This window comes from Carassius carassius, chromosome 49 (genome assembly GCF_963082965.1).
Source record: "Carassius carassius chromosome 49, fCarCar2.1, whole genome shotgun sequence".
NCBI classification, from domain to species: Eukaryota; Metazoa; Chordata; class Actinopteri; order Cypriniformes; family Cyprinidae; genus Carassius; species Carassius carassius.
The window spans coordinates 2,094,580-2,110,665 of NC_081803.1; the positions used below are offsets into that span (position 1 = coordinate 2,094,580).

Here is a 16,086-nt window from a genome sequence, read left to right on the forward strand (position 1 = left end):
CTGCTGGTGCACCGATCCCACAGCTGAATCAACTTTAGGAGTTTCTTGGGTGCCGTGAAGCATTCTTCACAGCAACTGAACCTCTCTCCTAGAAGTTACTGATGATCCAATAAATGGTTCATTTAGATGCAATCTTAATTGCAACATTATCCTTGCCTATGAATCCCATTTTGTGCAAAGCAATGATAACGGCACCTGTTTCCTTGCAAACCATGGTTAACAGAGGAAGAAGAATGATTTCAACATTTTTTTTCTTTGCAATTAATTTCAATTAATCTGATCACTCTTCATAACATTCTGGAGTATATGCAAATTGCTATCACAAAAACCGAGGCAGCAGACTTTGTGAAAATTAACATTTGTGTAATTTTGAAAACTTTTGGCCATGGCTGTACACTACTTTAACCGCTAAATAGTATTTTCCGAATTTAGACATGTACTGATCGCACCAAACACATGAATCACATGCTCACTGTATTTGTACTAAATCTCTATATTATTGCAGCACTTAAGTATATCATGTAGAAAATAATTCGTAAAATGGATGCAGTTATTAATGTAAACCCTACAAATGCACACAAATATTGCTTTACAGCCTATTTTTTTACTATCACTCATTTTCTTTCTTTATGATTTTATTATGCTTGTGGTTTTCAAAGTGCCACTTGTAAAAATAAATAAACAAACAAATAAATATATAAATAAAACATTGAAATGAATGGTATTTTTCATATGATAGACTTTTAATTATCCACATAAATAGTAGAGAAACTACAAGAACATATTTAAATACATTTGCATCAACGGTTAATAATAACAGTTTTGAAACTTGTGTTTATGTCAATGTTGTATTTAAACAGGCAAAACAAGAAAGGTTTACACACTTTCAGATTGCTCATCAGCCACAGTACAGAGCAAACCGTTTCCTCCACAGCCTCCTTTTGTACATTTACAAGTTATAGCTAATATCATTGTACAGATTGCTGTTATCAATAAACAAATGAATGCATGGGTAATAAATAAACTTAAATAAGTTCATAAATAATCAAAGTGGGGTTACTGTACAGGAAATATGTCAAATGAACTCTAAATCATTGGTAGATGCATTTAATTGTACTGTGAGTCAGTCAGTACACTGATGCCTTTTGGTTTGATTGGAGAGATGGTCTGTCAAAGGCAGCGTTCAACATTTTGATCTGGGCAAGAGGTTGCTTTCGTTGTGTTGAGATGTTGAGAGCAGCTTGATTTTGTTTCAAACAAACTGACCTACAACATATAACAAGTGATATAGTCACAACGATTTCTCAAAATAATCAAGAACATCAAAAACGTGATGACAAATTTGTTATAAAAAGTTATGACAGCATACAAAACTACCAAATTTTTGCTACAAGTGTGATTGCATCTTATAATAATTGCTGTTAATAGCGTTCATCGTCTGGTTGACTATGTCTTGTATTAATCTTTCTGAAAGTTTCTGTCATGTGCACATAAACTGACAGTCAGCACTGATAAGCTACTACTAAATATTGTAGAAACTTAATTTTCTGTAAAGTTGCTTTGCAATGATTTGTATCGTAAAAAGCGCTATAAACTTGAACGTGTTTTTACATTACTTTAATTTATCAAAATAAGTTAAGCAATTTTCAACATGACAAATTGATGAAGTCTGTATTAAATAGAAATAGATTTGAGTGAATGCACACATCTTTTTTTTTTTTTTTTTTGATGATGAAATGACTTTGATACTTACCATTTAGCTTTTGTTTAGATGTGTCCCGACCTTTTCTTTTCTAATGATGTTTGCATAGGGAATCTACAAAAAAACAAAACAAAAAAACACTATGGAATCAGTTAATACTTGGACTGCCCATCAACAATACAATATTTCTCTTATCTGCCATTTTAGTGACTATATTATCTATCTACAGAAGGGATGGCACAAAAAAAATGTAATTAATGTTTTTAATGTGCTTAAATTTTACTGTTATAAAATCTGAGGTCAATATTTTTTTAGTCTCTTCTCTTCACCAAAGCTACATTTATTTGAACAAAAATAGAGTAAAAACAGCAAAATTGGTAAATAGTTTATAATTCAAAAGAACAGGTTTCTATTTTAATATATGCAAAAATGTAATTTATTCTTGTGATGTAAAGCTGAATTTTCAGCATCATTACTCCAGTCTCCATGATGCTTCTAATATGCCGATCTGCTGCTCAGGAAACATTTCTAATTATTATCAGTGTTGAGAACAGTTTTTGCTGATTTGTATTTTTTTTACATTTTTTCTCATGATTCTCTGATGAACAGAGAGTTCAAAAGAACAGCATTTATTTGAAACATAAATCTTCTGTAACATTATAAATGTCTTTACTTTCACTTTTATTAATATAAGGCATTCTTACTGAATAAAAGTATTACTTTCAAAAAACACAAGCGCAATAGGTCACTTAAAGCCGTTCTGTCTTTAAATGAAAAATACCCTATCGCCGTGTGACAACATTTGCATATTCCCTTATATGTGCTGATGGCACACTAAAAGGAAGCTTCCATCTTCCAAACTTCATTATGCATTCATCTCTATAGTTTTGTGCGATACAGAATCTGTCTTGCTGTAATCTCTCATATATGCTCTCCCCTGGCTTGACGGATGGTGTTGAACTGAGAGAACACACAGTGGCAGTCTGCCAGCATCATCCATGTGTTAAAACACAGATGCCCCAGTGATTGATGCCGCAGCGCTATGCAATGTTGAACCAGTTCTAGACAACAAAAGATTGCGAGACACCAGATCCTGCTGCTTGTCTTATATTTCTTCTTTAACATAGATTTAGCCTGCTTCAGCAGATTACTAATATAACAGAGCTGTATGTGGGATATTTATATGATTCAAAAGCTAATTAATCTTATGGGAAATTCTGAACTTATTGTCGATGATGTTCCTAGATAACTCCTTACCATCTGTAACTGCTGCACCATTTCTTCCCTGTAAGCCAGTTCTCTCTTCATTTGGTCCTGAAAGTTATCTGTAGGATGGCCAAGTATGGAATATTAAACACAATGGCATCTTATGGTGACCTGTATTCATATATAATCCCTTTTAAAGTTATGTAATGAAAAATGGTCGTTTGAACATTTTGGGGCTTGTTTTAGAAGTCGGTCATTATAGAGCTATACTTTGATTGATCAGAAAAAGCGGGTACTTTGATTTTTACATGATAAATCGTGATGATAAAACGTGTGATGTCAGGCCACTTACGGAAAACTGGAAATGGAGAGCTGCCTTTCAGAGCGTGAAACTCCTGCTCCAGTCTCCTCCGTAAATCTATCTGTTCAAGGAGAACTTTCTGGAGTTCCTCTGAAGGACAGAATACACCATTAATCAAACGTTGGGTTTAGTAGGAGTTTTTTAAGTTTTCAAAAGAAGTCTCTTCTGCTCACCAAGGCTTCATTTATTAGTTTAAAAATACAATAAAATCAGTTAAACTGTGAAATATTATTACTATTTATAATACCTATTTCCTTTTTTAATATTTTGCAAAATACAATTTATTCCTGTGATCAAAGCTGAATTTTCAGCATTATTACTCCAGTCACCTGATCATCAAATATACTGCAAACATTTCTTATTATTATCAATGTTGAAAACCGTTGCACTGCTTTGATTAATACAAGGTTCAAAAGAAAAGCATTTATTTAAACTCAAAAGCATTAATTTCCTTCAAATAAAAATCTTTTTAATAGTCAAGTCTAGCAATCTCACCTTTTTCCATGTTCTCAACATCCTTCTTGAGCGATACGGGGGAGTTCGAGTCTTGACTTTGGTCTGCTGAGCAGAAATAAGATGATTTAAAATATAAAACGCATTGCAAGCATCCACTCATGTCAGTTTCTATATTAAAGAATGACACACATCATGTAGTTCTAACAACGACCAATAGATGTCACTCTAACAACAGGATATTTCAGACAAACATATTTGACTTACAAAGAATACATGCTATTTTGCTTTGGTGAGGAAATGGCATTCATACATCATGAATATGGTATGGCTGCATATTTACTGTAAAAACATTATGCAATGAAAAAATATAATATATATCTGACTCCACTAACTTACTATAACCTACAAAATATCTGATTAGTGCATTCAAGTGCATTCATTGGAAAAGCCCTTACAATATTCCAATATCCTGAAATTGTGAAAACAGCTGATTTCATTAATGTTACTGCGCTATTGAATCAGGAAATTATTCGAAACAGTTTTGAGTCAGTACGTCTGCACGGCATGTCCACCGCCGCCTGTGTTTTTGTGTCTAAATTGCAAATGGCTCAAATGAAGTGATCCAACACGTTGATATAATCTTCCCCTCATTCCCCTCTCTCTCTCTCTCTCTCCCTCTCTCTCTCTCTCTCTCTCTCTCTCCCTCTCATTCCCGGTCTTGCCTCTTTAAGCCGAACAAGGCGTTCCTCATTTGGAAAGCGGTCTTGTTCTCGCTCTCCTCCTCTCTCTGTCTCATTTGACAAGCAAATTTGCAGACAGTGCCTGAGGATAACAACCTCGTTTGACAGTCAATTAACCGTGAATAGTCAAAGCCAAGGCAGTTTGCATTATATAAATGGAAAATTAGATTATTTCTTCCCTCCCTCCCAAGAAACAGAACTATCTTTAAGACACTGCCGTTAGACTCTTCGGAAAATCAGAAGTTCTAATCACGTTTCCCAGTAGCCCCTCGGAGACGTTTAGCAATCAGGCAAAGGTGGTTTCATTTAATTTGTTTCATGTAATTTTTTTCAAATATATTGTACGTTATATGAGGAGATCATTATTGGCTAGATAATATAAATGTTGCTATAGATGTCATAAAACACTTTTAATGTCTTTCTGACAGATAAAAGGCAATAAGCTATGATCTTTCTAATGGAAGATTTTGCCAAGTAAAAGGCAATTATTTCCGTCTGATATTGTTCAAATGGTGATTGTCACCTTCCTGGCGTTGAGCTGATTGTCTTGCTGAACTGTTATGGCTCCCTACAGAACACATTTTCCCAATGACATTCTGGAGAGAGCTGCTCCATTTTAAGAGTGCAGCAGAGTATATTCCATCCCCTATCTTTTATATTTAGATTAATCCTAATATCCTGGGATGGGGATGGGCTAGCTGTGCTGCGCAAATGATTTCACTGCCCTCTTGCTGTAAGTGGCGGATGTAAAGCTGAGATAAAGTGGCGTGTGTTCTTACTTGGATTCTCACGCCAGTATTCAGGTGCCAATGTCTCTGTCTCTGGGACGAAAAAGCTGCTCTGCTCTTTGTTGTCGTCTGAAAAAAAAATCAAATGTGAATGCATGTACACAAATGAATTGCATGTTAAGTTGTAAAGGTGTAAAATTGTATTATTTTTTTGTGAATTATCATTATTTAGTTTATTTTTATTTTAAGCATTTATTTTCATTTAATTATTTAGTTAAAATATGTTTTAATGTGCATTTACTTTTACAAATAATTATTATTGGTTTTAATATATATATATATATAGAGAGAGAGAGTAAACATTGTAAAAATAACTTCTAAATAAACTCAAGCAATGCATGTAATTTTACAATAATAATTAGCTTCCATTGTCCTCATTTGTAAGTCGCTTTGGATAAAGGCGTCTGCTAAATGATTAAATGTAAATGTAAATATATATATTGAAAACTAAATTAGTGCAAAAACCTTAAAGAAAAGAAAATAATGCATGGAATAATCACATTACAGTTTCCACATCTGCAAAGTTGCAACAGCATTAACTTCATTCATTTCTCACCTGCGATGGTGCTTTTGTTTTTGCTTGCATATGCTGGCAGCCCATCGTCTCTGCTCTTGTGAGCCTGTGAGCATAAAACACCAGCAATGTCTGATTAGAACTGATTCATAACATCAGGCCAAAGGCTGAACATAGAGCAACAAAATATATCAGTCAGCCCAAAGCACAGAATGGATTAGCCTTGAAAATGACAATAGTGTTATGTTTTATATATGATCCTGATGTTTGTTCTGCTTTGTCATGCTACCGAGTTTCTTTATATAAATTAGCGCACCAGCGACATGTCTGTGCTAAGGCTAATTGCTGAAGAATTCCCGGTTCGATTCCTGTCGCTCCTCCCGTTCTGTCTGTTAATGTAGCGTCAGAGGGTTAAAGATTAAAAGGGGCTAATAGGCAGAAGTGACAAAGGGGAGCAAACATAATGTCGCCATTAAACAAAACACGACTGGGCTTATTTGAAGGGATCAAAGAGCCTTGAATATTTCATTTCTGCAGGGAATACAGGCTATCAATCTTGTTATGCATATGGCCCCTGCCAACCAATGACACGCATTTAAATAATTAGTTAAAGTGCCTGGAGGGAATATTTACATTTCTGTATGCAGCGCTTTCCTCCAGCGAGTCGTGAACGGGGCTGGGGACTTTGAGGATGGTGGGCGGACTGACAGCGAGGCCGGGTTTGTCCTCTGCTGAGGTCTCAGTGGGAACGGTTGGGAAGGAGGGTTGTTTTTTGGCCTGATCCCCTGCACTGCTGTTGGGAAGCCCACACATGTGCAGGCCACACGGCTGCTGTAGCGTCTGCGGAGGCGTCTGTGCCACACGGTTGGTGAAGTCCTCCTGTTCCTCGTCCTGTTTCGTCTCTACATCCACTTCCTGCTCCTCATCGCTCTCTCCGCTGTCGCTCTGGAAGCTGCAGCTGGTGCCAGGAGAGAGGTGCCTCTCCGGTCCGAAGTCCTCCAGGCTGCCCTGGAGCTTGGCAATGCTTTCCGTGTCTTTGACCACCGGCCGGAAGGCGGAGTGGTAACTGGCCTTTCGGGCTTGCAGCGAGGGAGCATCTAGCAGCTTTAACCAGCCCTCCGGGGTGGGTCGGAGGTCGGAGGTCACAGGCGGGCAGTCGCTCTCGAACAGCCCGGATCTAGGGTTCGTTTCCAAGCTGGCATCACCCTGTTCAGACAGATCCAAAAAGGCTTGTCTGAGGGACGGGCTCTCTGAAAGGGCATTGGGTTGGGGTTGGAGGTAAGTGGGCACCGGGATACCCCCAGTTGCCCTCGGGGGCCAGAACATGCAGAAGGGCGGGTAAAAAGCGTCCTTGCGGCCGGGCCAAAGAAGCCCTGAGAGGCCGCTGTTTTTCTGTCCATTGGTCGCCTCGCTGTCGTCCTTCTTCTGCGGGCACAGGCCGAATGCTGGGAAGGTGTATGGGCTTGGGAATAGTGACGTAGTTGGAAACTTCTGCAACATCCCGAAACCTTTGCTTGGGACCGGAATGACCGGGTAACTGCGAGGGGCCTTTCGAGGCGAGAGGCTGGTGGTGTCCAACTCACCATTGTCCTCGTACCGGCCTCTTTTCTGGGCCAGTTCTGGAGAAATCATGTGGGGCAGAACTGAGTTCATGGCCTTGACGGTGCCCATGGCCGAGCAGTTAGAGGACGGAAGTGCCCTCTTGCGACTTCCTCCGTTAAACATGGCTTTTACGTCCTCCCAGGCAAACAACAGGTCCTCCGCTGCCGTTTTGTCTGACAGTTTAAGGTGCCGACGCCAGGAGTTGAAGTTGGCGGCGTCTGGCTGAGTGTACTTGGCTTCGGGTGTGCGGTGCGAGTGGAAGATGAATTTGTTAGGGGAGAAGTACATATTACAGTAGGAACACTTGATGCATTTGGCCCGGGAGCTGTTGTAGCGTGCCGGGATGAAATTACCCCGGCAGCCCCAAGCGCATTCATGCGTTACGTCGAACGCAAAGTTGTCTGGCAGCTTGGGTGGTGAGTTCTCTCCCAGGAAAGACTTGCACAGTCGCTCTGCCTCTCGTTTGGTGATCATGCCGCAGCGGCGGGAGGAGATGGGCATGGCTCCCGCCCTCCGGAGGATCTCCAGCTGGACCGGGGTGCACTGCACACAGGTGATGCCCAGAGCCACTCGACGATTGTGGATTTCATTGTAGCTGTAGTTCTTTAACAGGGTGTTGGATATCTGAGCCAGGCATAACCGCTCTTGACTGTCAATCACCAACGAGACAATAGGCACCCCGTAGAGGATGACCTGTCCAACTTGGTTGGGCTTCAAGGAGGATCTTGGAGGCGTGAGCGGCTCCTGCTGAAATGAACTTGGTGGGGTAGCCATCACAATGTCGTTTGGTCCAGGCAGAAGACTCTTTTCCATTCTTTAGAGACCAATGAATGGAGGTGTTTGTCTGTAAACACATTTAAAGTGTTAATTTAGCATTAAAACAATGTAAAGGATTTAGAGAAGGAATTTAGTTGCATTATTGTATTTATGCACAGTATAAAGAACATTACTCTGATAATAGTTATTACCAGATGTGGCATAGTTATTAAAAACAGCAAACACCAACAAATGTATAATTTAACAACTAACACAATTACTGATCAGCTTTGTTCCCGTGTCAGACGCACATTGTTTGTAGATCAGAACATGATGCGGGTGATATTTAAAGAGCGAGAGAAAATAAAGAATTCAAAATGTTCGCAAATTGAAGAAGAGGAATATATATTTAATTTAAAGAATATAATAGAACAAAATAAACAACTAAATCAGTGTGCCAGCAAAATGCAATTTAGCTATTAATTTGATTCCTTAAAGACTCTGAAGAACGAACACATTTTCCCTGTGTAAAAATGCAAAAAGAAAAGGCGTGTAATAATTATAATGCTGCGTAATTAATTAACAATATTTTTATAACTTTATGTGGGGAAATAACAATGTAGCGAAATTTGCGGAAGGTTCAAACTGATTATATTGGAGAATGTTCTGTCGGCCTCGCCGTTATGTTCCGAATTTCTCATACAGAATATAGAACGCTGCTTTTTATTTGTTTTGTTTAATGTAGCCTATATAGTAATCCAATATTAGACAAATAATAATAATAATAATAATAATAATAATAATAATAATAATAATAATAATAATAATAATAATAATAATATCAGGCTAATAATAATTTACCATAAAAATGTGTTTCCCTACTTTCACTTTTTTTACTGTTTCACTCTGGAAGCCAATCACTTTAAATGTCTAAAACATTAAAAAAAAAACAATATGTTTTGGACGGACTCGGAGACGATTAAAAGTTTGTATTTTTCTTACCTCCGCCCGCTGTCGGAGATGTCCAAACGCAACAGAATTCAGATCATGTCGCAGCCTATTCCACATACGACATTAAAAACTCGACTTCAAAAACGATCAGCGAGAGCGCGAACTTTATAAATACAAGCACGATAAATGCCCAATACAACAACAGGCTGCTTTCTCGGGTCCAGTATCAGTAGTAACAGTAATGGAAGCGTCTCTTATTGCCGGAGCGCGCGCGCTGTGAGTGATTGGCGTGGCTCTGCCCCTCTGAAGAGCCAATGACGCTCCACTGACTGCCACTCAAACACACTAAAGAGAAGCCCGACAGGAGCCGTGGGGCGATGCCTGGAGTTCACATCTGAATTAGGGGAAAAAACACCCGAGAACCAGCCGTGTGCACTCGGTATAATAGCACATAGAAGAAGAGATATTGCTTTATAAATACATTTTGTTACTTAAAAATATAGGCTATAACACACCGAAAATGTGTAGCCTAAACTTAAACATTTACCCACATTTGTAATAAAGATTAATCGCATGTTATTTTATAGGTTTTATTAAAACCCGAGACTAACGAAACTAATTCTAAACCTAATGTATTACATTGATATGATGATGTAAAATAAATAAAAAAAAATGTAGCCAAAGGTTTTTTTTTCGAATAGCCTATGTTTGATTTCTCCGCTTTGAGCATCCAATCCCATTAGTTTCACTAGTTAAGTCGTAAAAGCAGCTCCTAGACTAAACTAGTGAAACTAATGGGATTTTAAAGGTGAAGAGCAGTCAGGTAGGCTATTGATTAATGCGTTATAATTTCGTTATCAACACCTGCATCGTCACACACTGAAACTGTCCAAACTGTCACCCCATATTGAGCCAATTTCCACGCGTTCATAAATCAAGCGAAAAGGGACAAATGTCGGCATGTCGTTTTTTCATCATCATGAGGGATGTACGTACTGAATCGACCTCAAGTGAGAATAAAACTAATCGTTTGATGCCGATGACACGTTGTCCGACAAAGTGTCTCGTCAATAACATTTTTATCATAGCAGGTGCACTATTGATCCGAATTTGAAAAATTACTATTAGGCTATGTTAAAAATGTCACCATATTTTATTTTTCTACACTAGAAAAAAGGCCTTTGCTAGAAAGACTCTGCTTGGTTTTTATTTTAAACGTCGGGATTACGAGTTATTATAGAGATGTTGTTGACATTGCACGTAACTATAGGAATAATGGGTTTAATTGTGACGTTTTCATTTCGCCGTGATAATAGAATTAGTCCAAAAGGTCAAGTGTTTGGAAAAGCCAAGTCAAATTGACAGGAAAGAGAGGGTCCCATCTGCAGCCCCCTAAACCTCATTTAGATCCCATCCCTCTGGCTTTTGTCCCACCCCTCATCCCATTAGGAATATGAAAAAAAAAGTATGATATGATATACACATTCAAATTAATTGGTAGCACAATAGCATAACACTCATAAAGTTTTCAAATAAATAAAAATAGATCACAAAATAGAACACAGATCAGTTGAACTATTGAAAGGGTTTATTAGACTGCTGATGATAACTATTCATGCTGAACATGTAAGGCTTAAATCATAGCTCATATCTGACTGATGCATTGAAATTCATCTGTTAACCCTACTGTGAAATTAATCATGCATTAAAAAAATTACTTATGTGACCTGTCGGGGTCAATACAGAAGAAAGAGGGGGGGGGGGGGGGGGGCTAATAGCTACAAGAATAGGACATTACACACCAAATCCATCATCTAACCAAATATACCTCAGGCAAACTAGTGTTTTAAAAGCAAATGTCTTCACTTTCCAAAGCAGGTTTACTTAAAATAATCTGTTTCTCTTTTCCTGGCTGTAAAGACTCCTCTCTGACCTATAATTGTCATGAATAGAAAGTCCCACAGTACACTGCGGCCTAGGTACACTGTCCTACATTATAATCCTTATTTAATACTGGAGGTCTATCGAAATTAAATTGTAACTTGCATATAGTTCAATATGCTGGCTTCCAGTAGTCTATGATGGACACCGTATATATTATTACTGTAAGGTAATCAGACTCCTTGCATGGTTTGATTGAACACTGATACAGAAGACAGTATCAGACAGGTAAATAGGGCTAGAGGTCGATACAGTGTGGTGCCACCCACAGACTTTATGGAATTGTGAAATATGCATAACTTAATAAAAAGTAATCAGTAAACAAGGAATTAGAGAATAATTCTGTTTATTTTATACAAATAATAGATGCAAATAAGTGTTTTAATTCATTAAAAACAATAATTCTGTTCAAATATCTTCGATATTTTGTGTCAGCGTATGTTGGTGCACATATACCTTATCCAATGCTCAGGAGAAATTTGTTTTCTAGCTGTTTTCAGCTCACCTTCTGCAACATCAGTCAATCCTGAAACGGTAAGAAACATATTTTAGCCTTTAACAGTCATAAATTACTGATTTGTTTAGTGTCTTCACGCCTCACCAGAGCTTGATTGATAGCTTCATTCGAGTTCATTAAATTATAATAATCTTTTGTAACGCTAGTTACCTTACACTATATAGTAGCATATAGTATAATATTTGCGCTAATATTTAGGATTATTTCTGGTTGAAATCAACGGCACGTGAGATTAAAACAATGAACCACTTTAGAAAAGCCTTAAGCTCCTCCTATTCATTCAATACTAGATGTAGGTAAAATATACGGGTCTGAAAAAATTCAATAAATAAAAAAATCTGAATATTACCTGCCATCATAGTGCTTGTTTTAGATGTTTTATTTTCAATAAGAATTGTTAATTTAAAAACTGATCCGACAAATAAATGCACGACAAAACAAAACAGCTGCCTTTATATAAACCTGCTGATATTATTTGGTAGCATAGTAGTCAGTTGAACATCTGGCAATAGGTAATTGTCTACCCGTGATTGTCTACTAAAATTTAGAAATTAATTATGAATTACCGCTTTAAATGTTTAAGTAAAATCAAAGTTATTCAAAAGTTTTAATCCTTAATGATCTGCGCTTTTTTCGGCCACTTTATACTGAATTGGCTACTATGACGGAGATTGATCTGAAAAACTAAAAATAAATAAATCCGAGTAGAAACGACCGATTTGTTATTATTCTTTTATCACTATTATTATTATCACTATTTTTCTGACAAGTTACGGACGATTTTGAAACACTTTGCTGAAGTCATTTTTAAAATGTAATTTGTTACAAAACGATAAAGGTTCTTGAACGAACACGTGAGCCCAAAAGTTCAGATCGAACCGTATGTTTTTATATGCTTTTTAAAACCAATATATAGATGGGGTTGACAGACATATACAAATGTTTTCAAGCATGAATAAACACCCAGAAGACAGAAAATAGCATAAACATGAAATACTATTAACTTATGTTGTTTTAGTAGCCTACTTTTTTCATATAGACTAACGAACAAATAAGAAATTACACATAGGCTTATATGAAAGGAAAACGCAACTTTCCAGTCATTAAAGACATTATTTTATATATGACACGATTTTGCAAACTTTAAAAAGGCATTCAGAAAGCTACAGCTCTTACCTGCACGCGCACCACGCACGCGACAGCCGCGCTGATGCTCGCTCGAGGTGACGCTCGCGCTGCTTGTCTTTTGTCAGATATTCCGAGTAAGAGCTTTAGCGATGCAGCTCTGTGCTGACAGTGAACTGATGCTGCTGTGCTCTACTGAATCACTCTGCGTCATGGAAGCAAATATAAAGGCATCTGCAGCGCGTTGCTCTCGTGCTCTGGAGACGAGCTTGAGAAATGCGCTCATCGCAGCCAGTGCTGTCACTGAACTTCACATCCCAAACAATCTCAAAGAGGTGGGGCTCTTTACAGCACGAGAACATGTTATATCTTTCCTGTCTGAAAGTTGTGAAGGAAGGCATCTGAAAATCCTTGCTGTTCTCGATGAGATCTGAAAACTGTATTCCTTTGTCATGAAGAATGTTTCACAGAAAATAGAAAACAAAGGCATTTATCATTTTTGCACACTCTGGGGAATTATACCTCTTTATGGAAATGTTTGCAAGGAAGTTTTTCATATGCAGGCCATGCTAGTTGTCACACTTTCTGAGGGTAAGTTTAGGTTTGAAAGTCAAATTATGTATAGCAACAAACCCTTTTAAAATATAAAAATATTATATTGAAAATTAGTTGAACACACTGATCTTTTCTGATAACATGCTCTGAAACCCGGAGTAAGATGGCCCTCTGCATTCTATCATTAAATGTCAAAAAAAATAAATAAATGAAGCATGCAAAAATAATATTAAATGCAACTTAATTTTTAACACAGAAAGGACGAATTCAGCAATTATTTTAATGTACAGATAAAAACTTTATGTTTAAAACCAACATACACAACATCTTTAGAAGAAAAAGACAAAATACTTCCATAACATGTGAATGATAATTAAGTCTGTTCAAACAGGCTATCAGTTGGTCAGCTTCGTTTACTGGGTTATTAATTGGTGTGAGTTTGCTCAGCAAAGCAGAGTAAGATACACCAGTGACTGTAATTTACACTGTCTGGTGAGCTTGAGCTCCTCTATCCCACGATTAAATCAATAAACTACATAGGCTACTCAGTTCTTCAAGACACACCAAAGAGAAACTATTTCATGAAATAAGACAGAGAAGAGCCACTGTAGATAACTGATATACCTCATTTCAATGAGTACAGTTACACTAGTTGGAATGTGCATTTGCTACATTTATGATGTGTTTCTATTAGAAGTAAAGGTTCTTCATGGCATCTTCTGTTCAGTGAAGAATATTTAACATCCATGGAAACTTTACATTGCACAAAAGGTTCTGTATAGTGGAAAACGGTTCTTTAGATTAAAGAAAGCTTTATTTTTAAGAGTGTGATAATAACCCTTAAACTTGACTTTTGTTGGTGTAATACAGTGTGGTCTTTATTTATTTATTGTAATTTTTTTTAGAGGGGGATTTTAGAGACATTTACTGATAATGTTATAGATTAGTCATAATATTACAGATGTTAATTGATTGCTATGGTGTAGATATAAATGTTAAACTATCTATAACATTATAACGGTTTAAAATGTTTAAATATATTATATTTTTCACAATGGTATAAGATCTATGAAAAATAGTTGAATTCAAATAAAAAAGGTCATTAACTTAACAGCAACACAAATTACCTGATTTTTAATAAAAAAAATTTTTTTTTACAAAATTGACTTTTTAACTCTTAATGCATTTTTTTCCTGTAAATCCCATTTCTAACACATCCACAGTTGTCATGTCTATCTGGGTAATTTGGCGTTGGTGTAACTCGCCTCGTGTCACATGCATGCCCTTTATTCTTCTCATGCATGTTGTGGTCAGAGCAGAATTTGAGACCTTTGAACTCAGAGCAACTTATATACATTCAAAGTATAATAATGTCAGTTAACCAAACATATTGTGTGTTGAATTATATTGTGCAATTATCATCACTGAGCGCTGTCCGGACAGTGAGAGGATAAAAAGGTCATAAAAATGGCACTGGTTGAATCAGTAAAGCAAAACATCCTAACCTCCACTTCCTTAATTACTCTGCCGGTTGAGAGCCAGGCGTTTTATTGCCTTCATCATTAGGTCTTTCCAGCAGACTAGGACAGGCTTCCTTTAAGGACCTCATTGACTCATTGATCAGCTGGCATCACTCTCAGCCGGCCTGCAGCATGTGAATGGACCCGATCCCGGCCTGTCTCTCTCCGACTCGTTAAGTGCTCTTTTTTTCTCTTCCTCTCACCACTGACTTGTAAAGAGCTTTTAATGTGCCTATTAGTGGAAGTGAACAGGAAGCGTGTTGAAAACACGGCCCTTCATTATTTATGAGGATGTTTAAACTGTTGCTTAATCACCATTGTTTGGACAAAGCAAGTTTGGCGTTAGTTGAGTTATCGGAGCAAAGTCGAGGCTGAGGTGACAGGATGGCCAGGAATTGGTTTTTCCTTTCATGAATTAACATACTGACATAGTATCATATGACTGGATGTCAGTTTTAATCGTGAGGATCGTTATGTTTTATGTTTTTTTTTTAATTAAAACCAGTTTATATTATTATTCTTTTTTTTTTAAACTGCAGCACTTTAATGGATGCATTACTCAATCACACTACCATTCAAAATAAGTGTTTGATAGAAATGACTGCATTTAATTAGCTTATTCACCATATTATACTGAAAACTGGAGAAATGATGCTGAAAATTCAGATATGATCCCATAGATACATTTTATTTTAATAAGTATTCAAATAGAAAACAGTTATTTAAAAATGAAATAATATTTCACATTTCAAATAAATGCATCCTTGGTAAGTATAATCTTTCCTTCCTCAAATGTTTGGTAGTGTATTGATGTGCTGAAACTGTCTGTACTGAAGTTATATAGTGATATTATTTGGGAAAAATGGCTTATGTCAGAATGCCTTTGCTCTTTTGCCTCGTATTAATTGTGTTATCCTCTAATCTGCTTTTAATCCAGGGAAACATATAGTGGCAAATATGGCAGCATAGACTAGATCACAGCTCATTGTGCGCTGACAATAACAAACCAGAGACTCTGAAGAGAGAAAACAGGTTGTTTTTCTCAACAGTAATGTGTTGTTACTTCCCCTCTCACTGCTTCTCACCTGTAATATCTGGAAAGCCAATGACTGATTTAAAATAAAATAGGTGAGAAAGAAAGAAAGAAAGAAAGAAAGAAAGAAAGAAAGAAAGAAAGAAAGAAAGGAAAAGATTTGCAATCATGTTGATGCATTTAACTAATTGATTTGATTCTGTTTGATACTGATAGAGTTTTGAATAGATAGATAGATAGATAGATAGATAGATAGATAGATAGATAGATAGATAGATAGATAGATAGATAGATAGATAGAGATCATATTGCGGTTTTT

General features: G+C 36.9%; 1 protein-coding gene across 4 annotated transcripts; it reads right to left on the reverse strand.

Annotated features, from left to right (window-relative positions):
- Positions 1 to 730: 730 nt before the first annotated feature.
- On the reverse strand, positions 731 to 12,986 carry LOC132132747 (SKI family transcriptional corepressor 2-like). Of its 4 annotated transcripts, none has more exons than XM_059545259.1 (10): positions 12,711 to 12,986; positions 11,474 to 11,543; positions 6,401 to 8,213; positions 5,810 to 5,873; positions 5,245 to 5,322; positions 3,765 to 3,827; positions 3,261 to 3,359; positions 2,960 to 3,027; positions 1,754 to 1,842; positions 731 to 1,266 (listed from the first exon to the last, which is right to left on the reverse strand). In XM_059545259.1, the coding sequence occupies exons 3-9, from the start codon at positions 8,180 to 8,182 to the stop codon at positions 1,768 to 1,770; spliced, it is 2,229 nt and encodes a 742-aa protein (XP_059401242.1). In that variant the 5' UTR covers positions 8,183 to 8,213; positions 11,474 to 11,543; positions 12,711 to 12,986; the 3' UTR covers positions 731 to 1,266; positions 1,754 to 1,767. The 4 variants fall into 4 exon arrangements, with proteins under 4 accessions (XP_059401242.1, XP_059401240.1, XP_059401243.1 ...); XM_059545257.1 differs by having other exon boundaries at positions 3,765 to 3,830; XM_059545260.1 differs by having other exon boundaries at positions 1,754 to 1,816; positions 3,765 to 3,830; positions 12,711 to 12,983.
- Positions 12,987 to 16,086: the final 3,100 nt, after the last annotated feature.

Bases quoted from the DNA above. Each gene is read 5' to 3' on its own strand.
- LOC132132747 (XM_059545257.1), bottom strand. From the start codon at position 8,182: ATGGAAAAGAGTCTTCTGCCTGGACCAAACGACATTGTGATGGCTACC. The intron at 5,874-6,400 runs GTAAATATTCCC...TTATGCTCACAG, and splicing joins AAAGCGCTGCATACAGAAAT to GCTCACAAGAGCAGAGACGA. The intron at 3,028-3,260 runs GTAAGTGGCCTG...GCCATCCTACAG, and splicing joins CTCTCCATTTCCAGTTTTCC to ATAACTTTCAGGACCAAATG.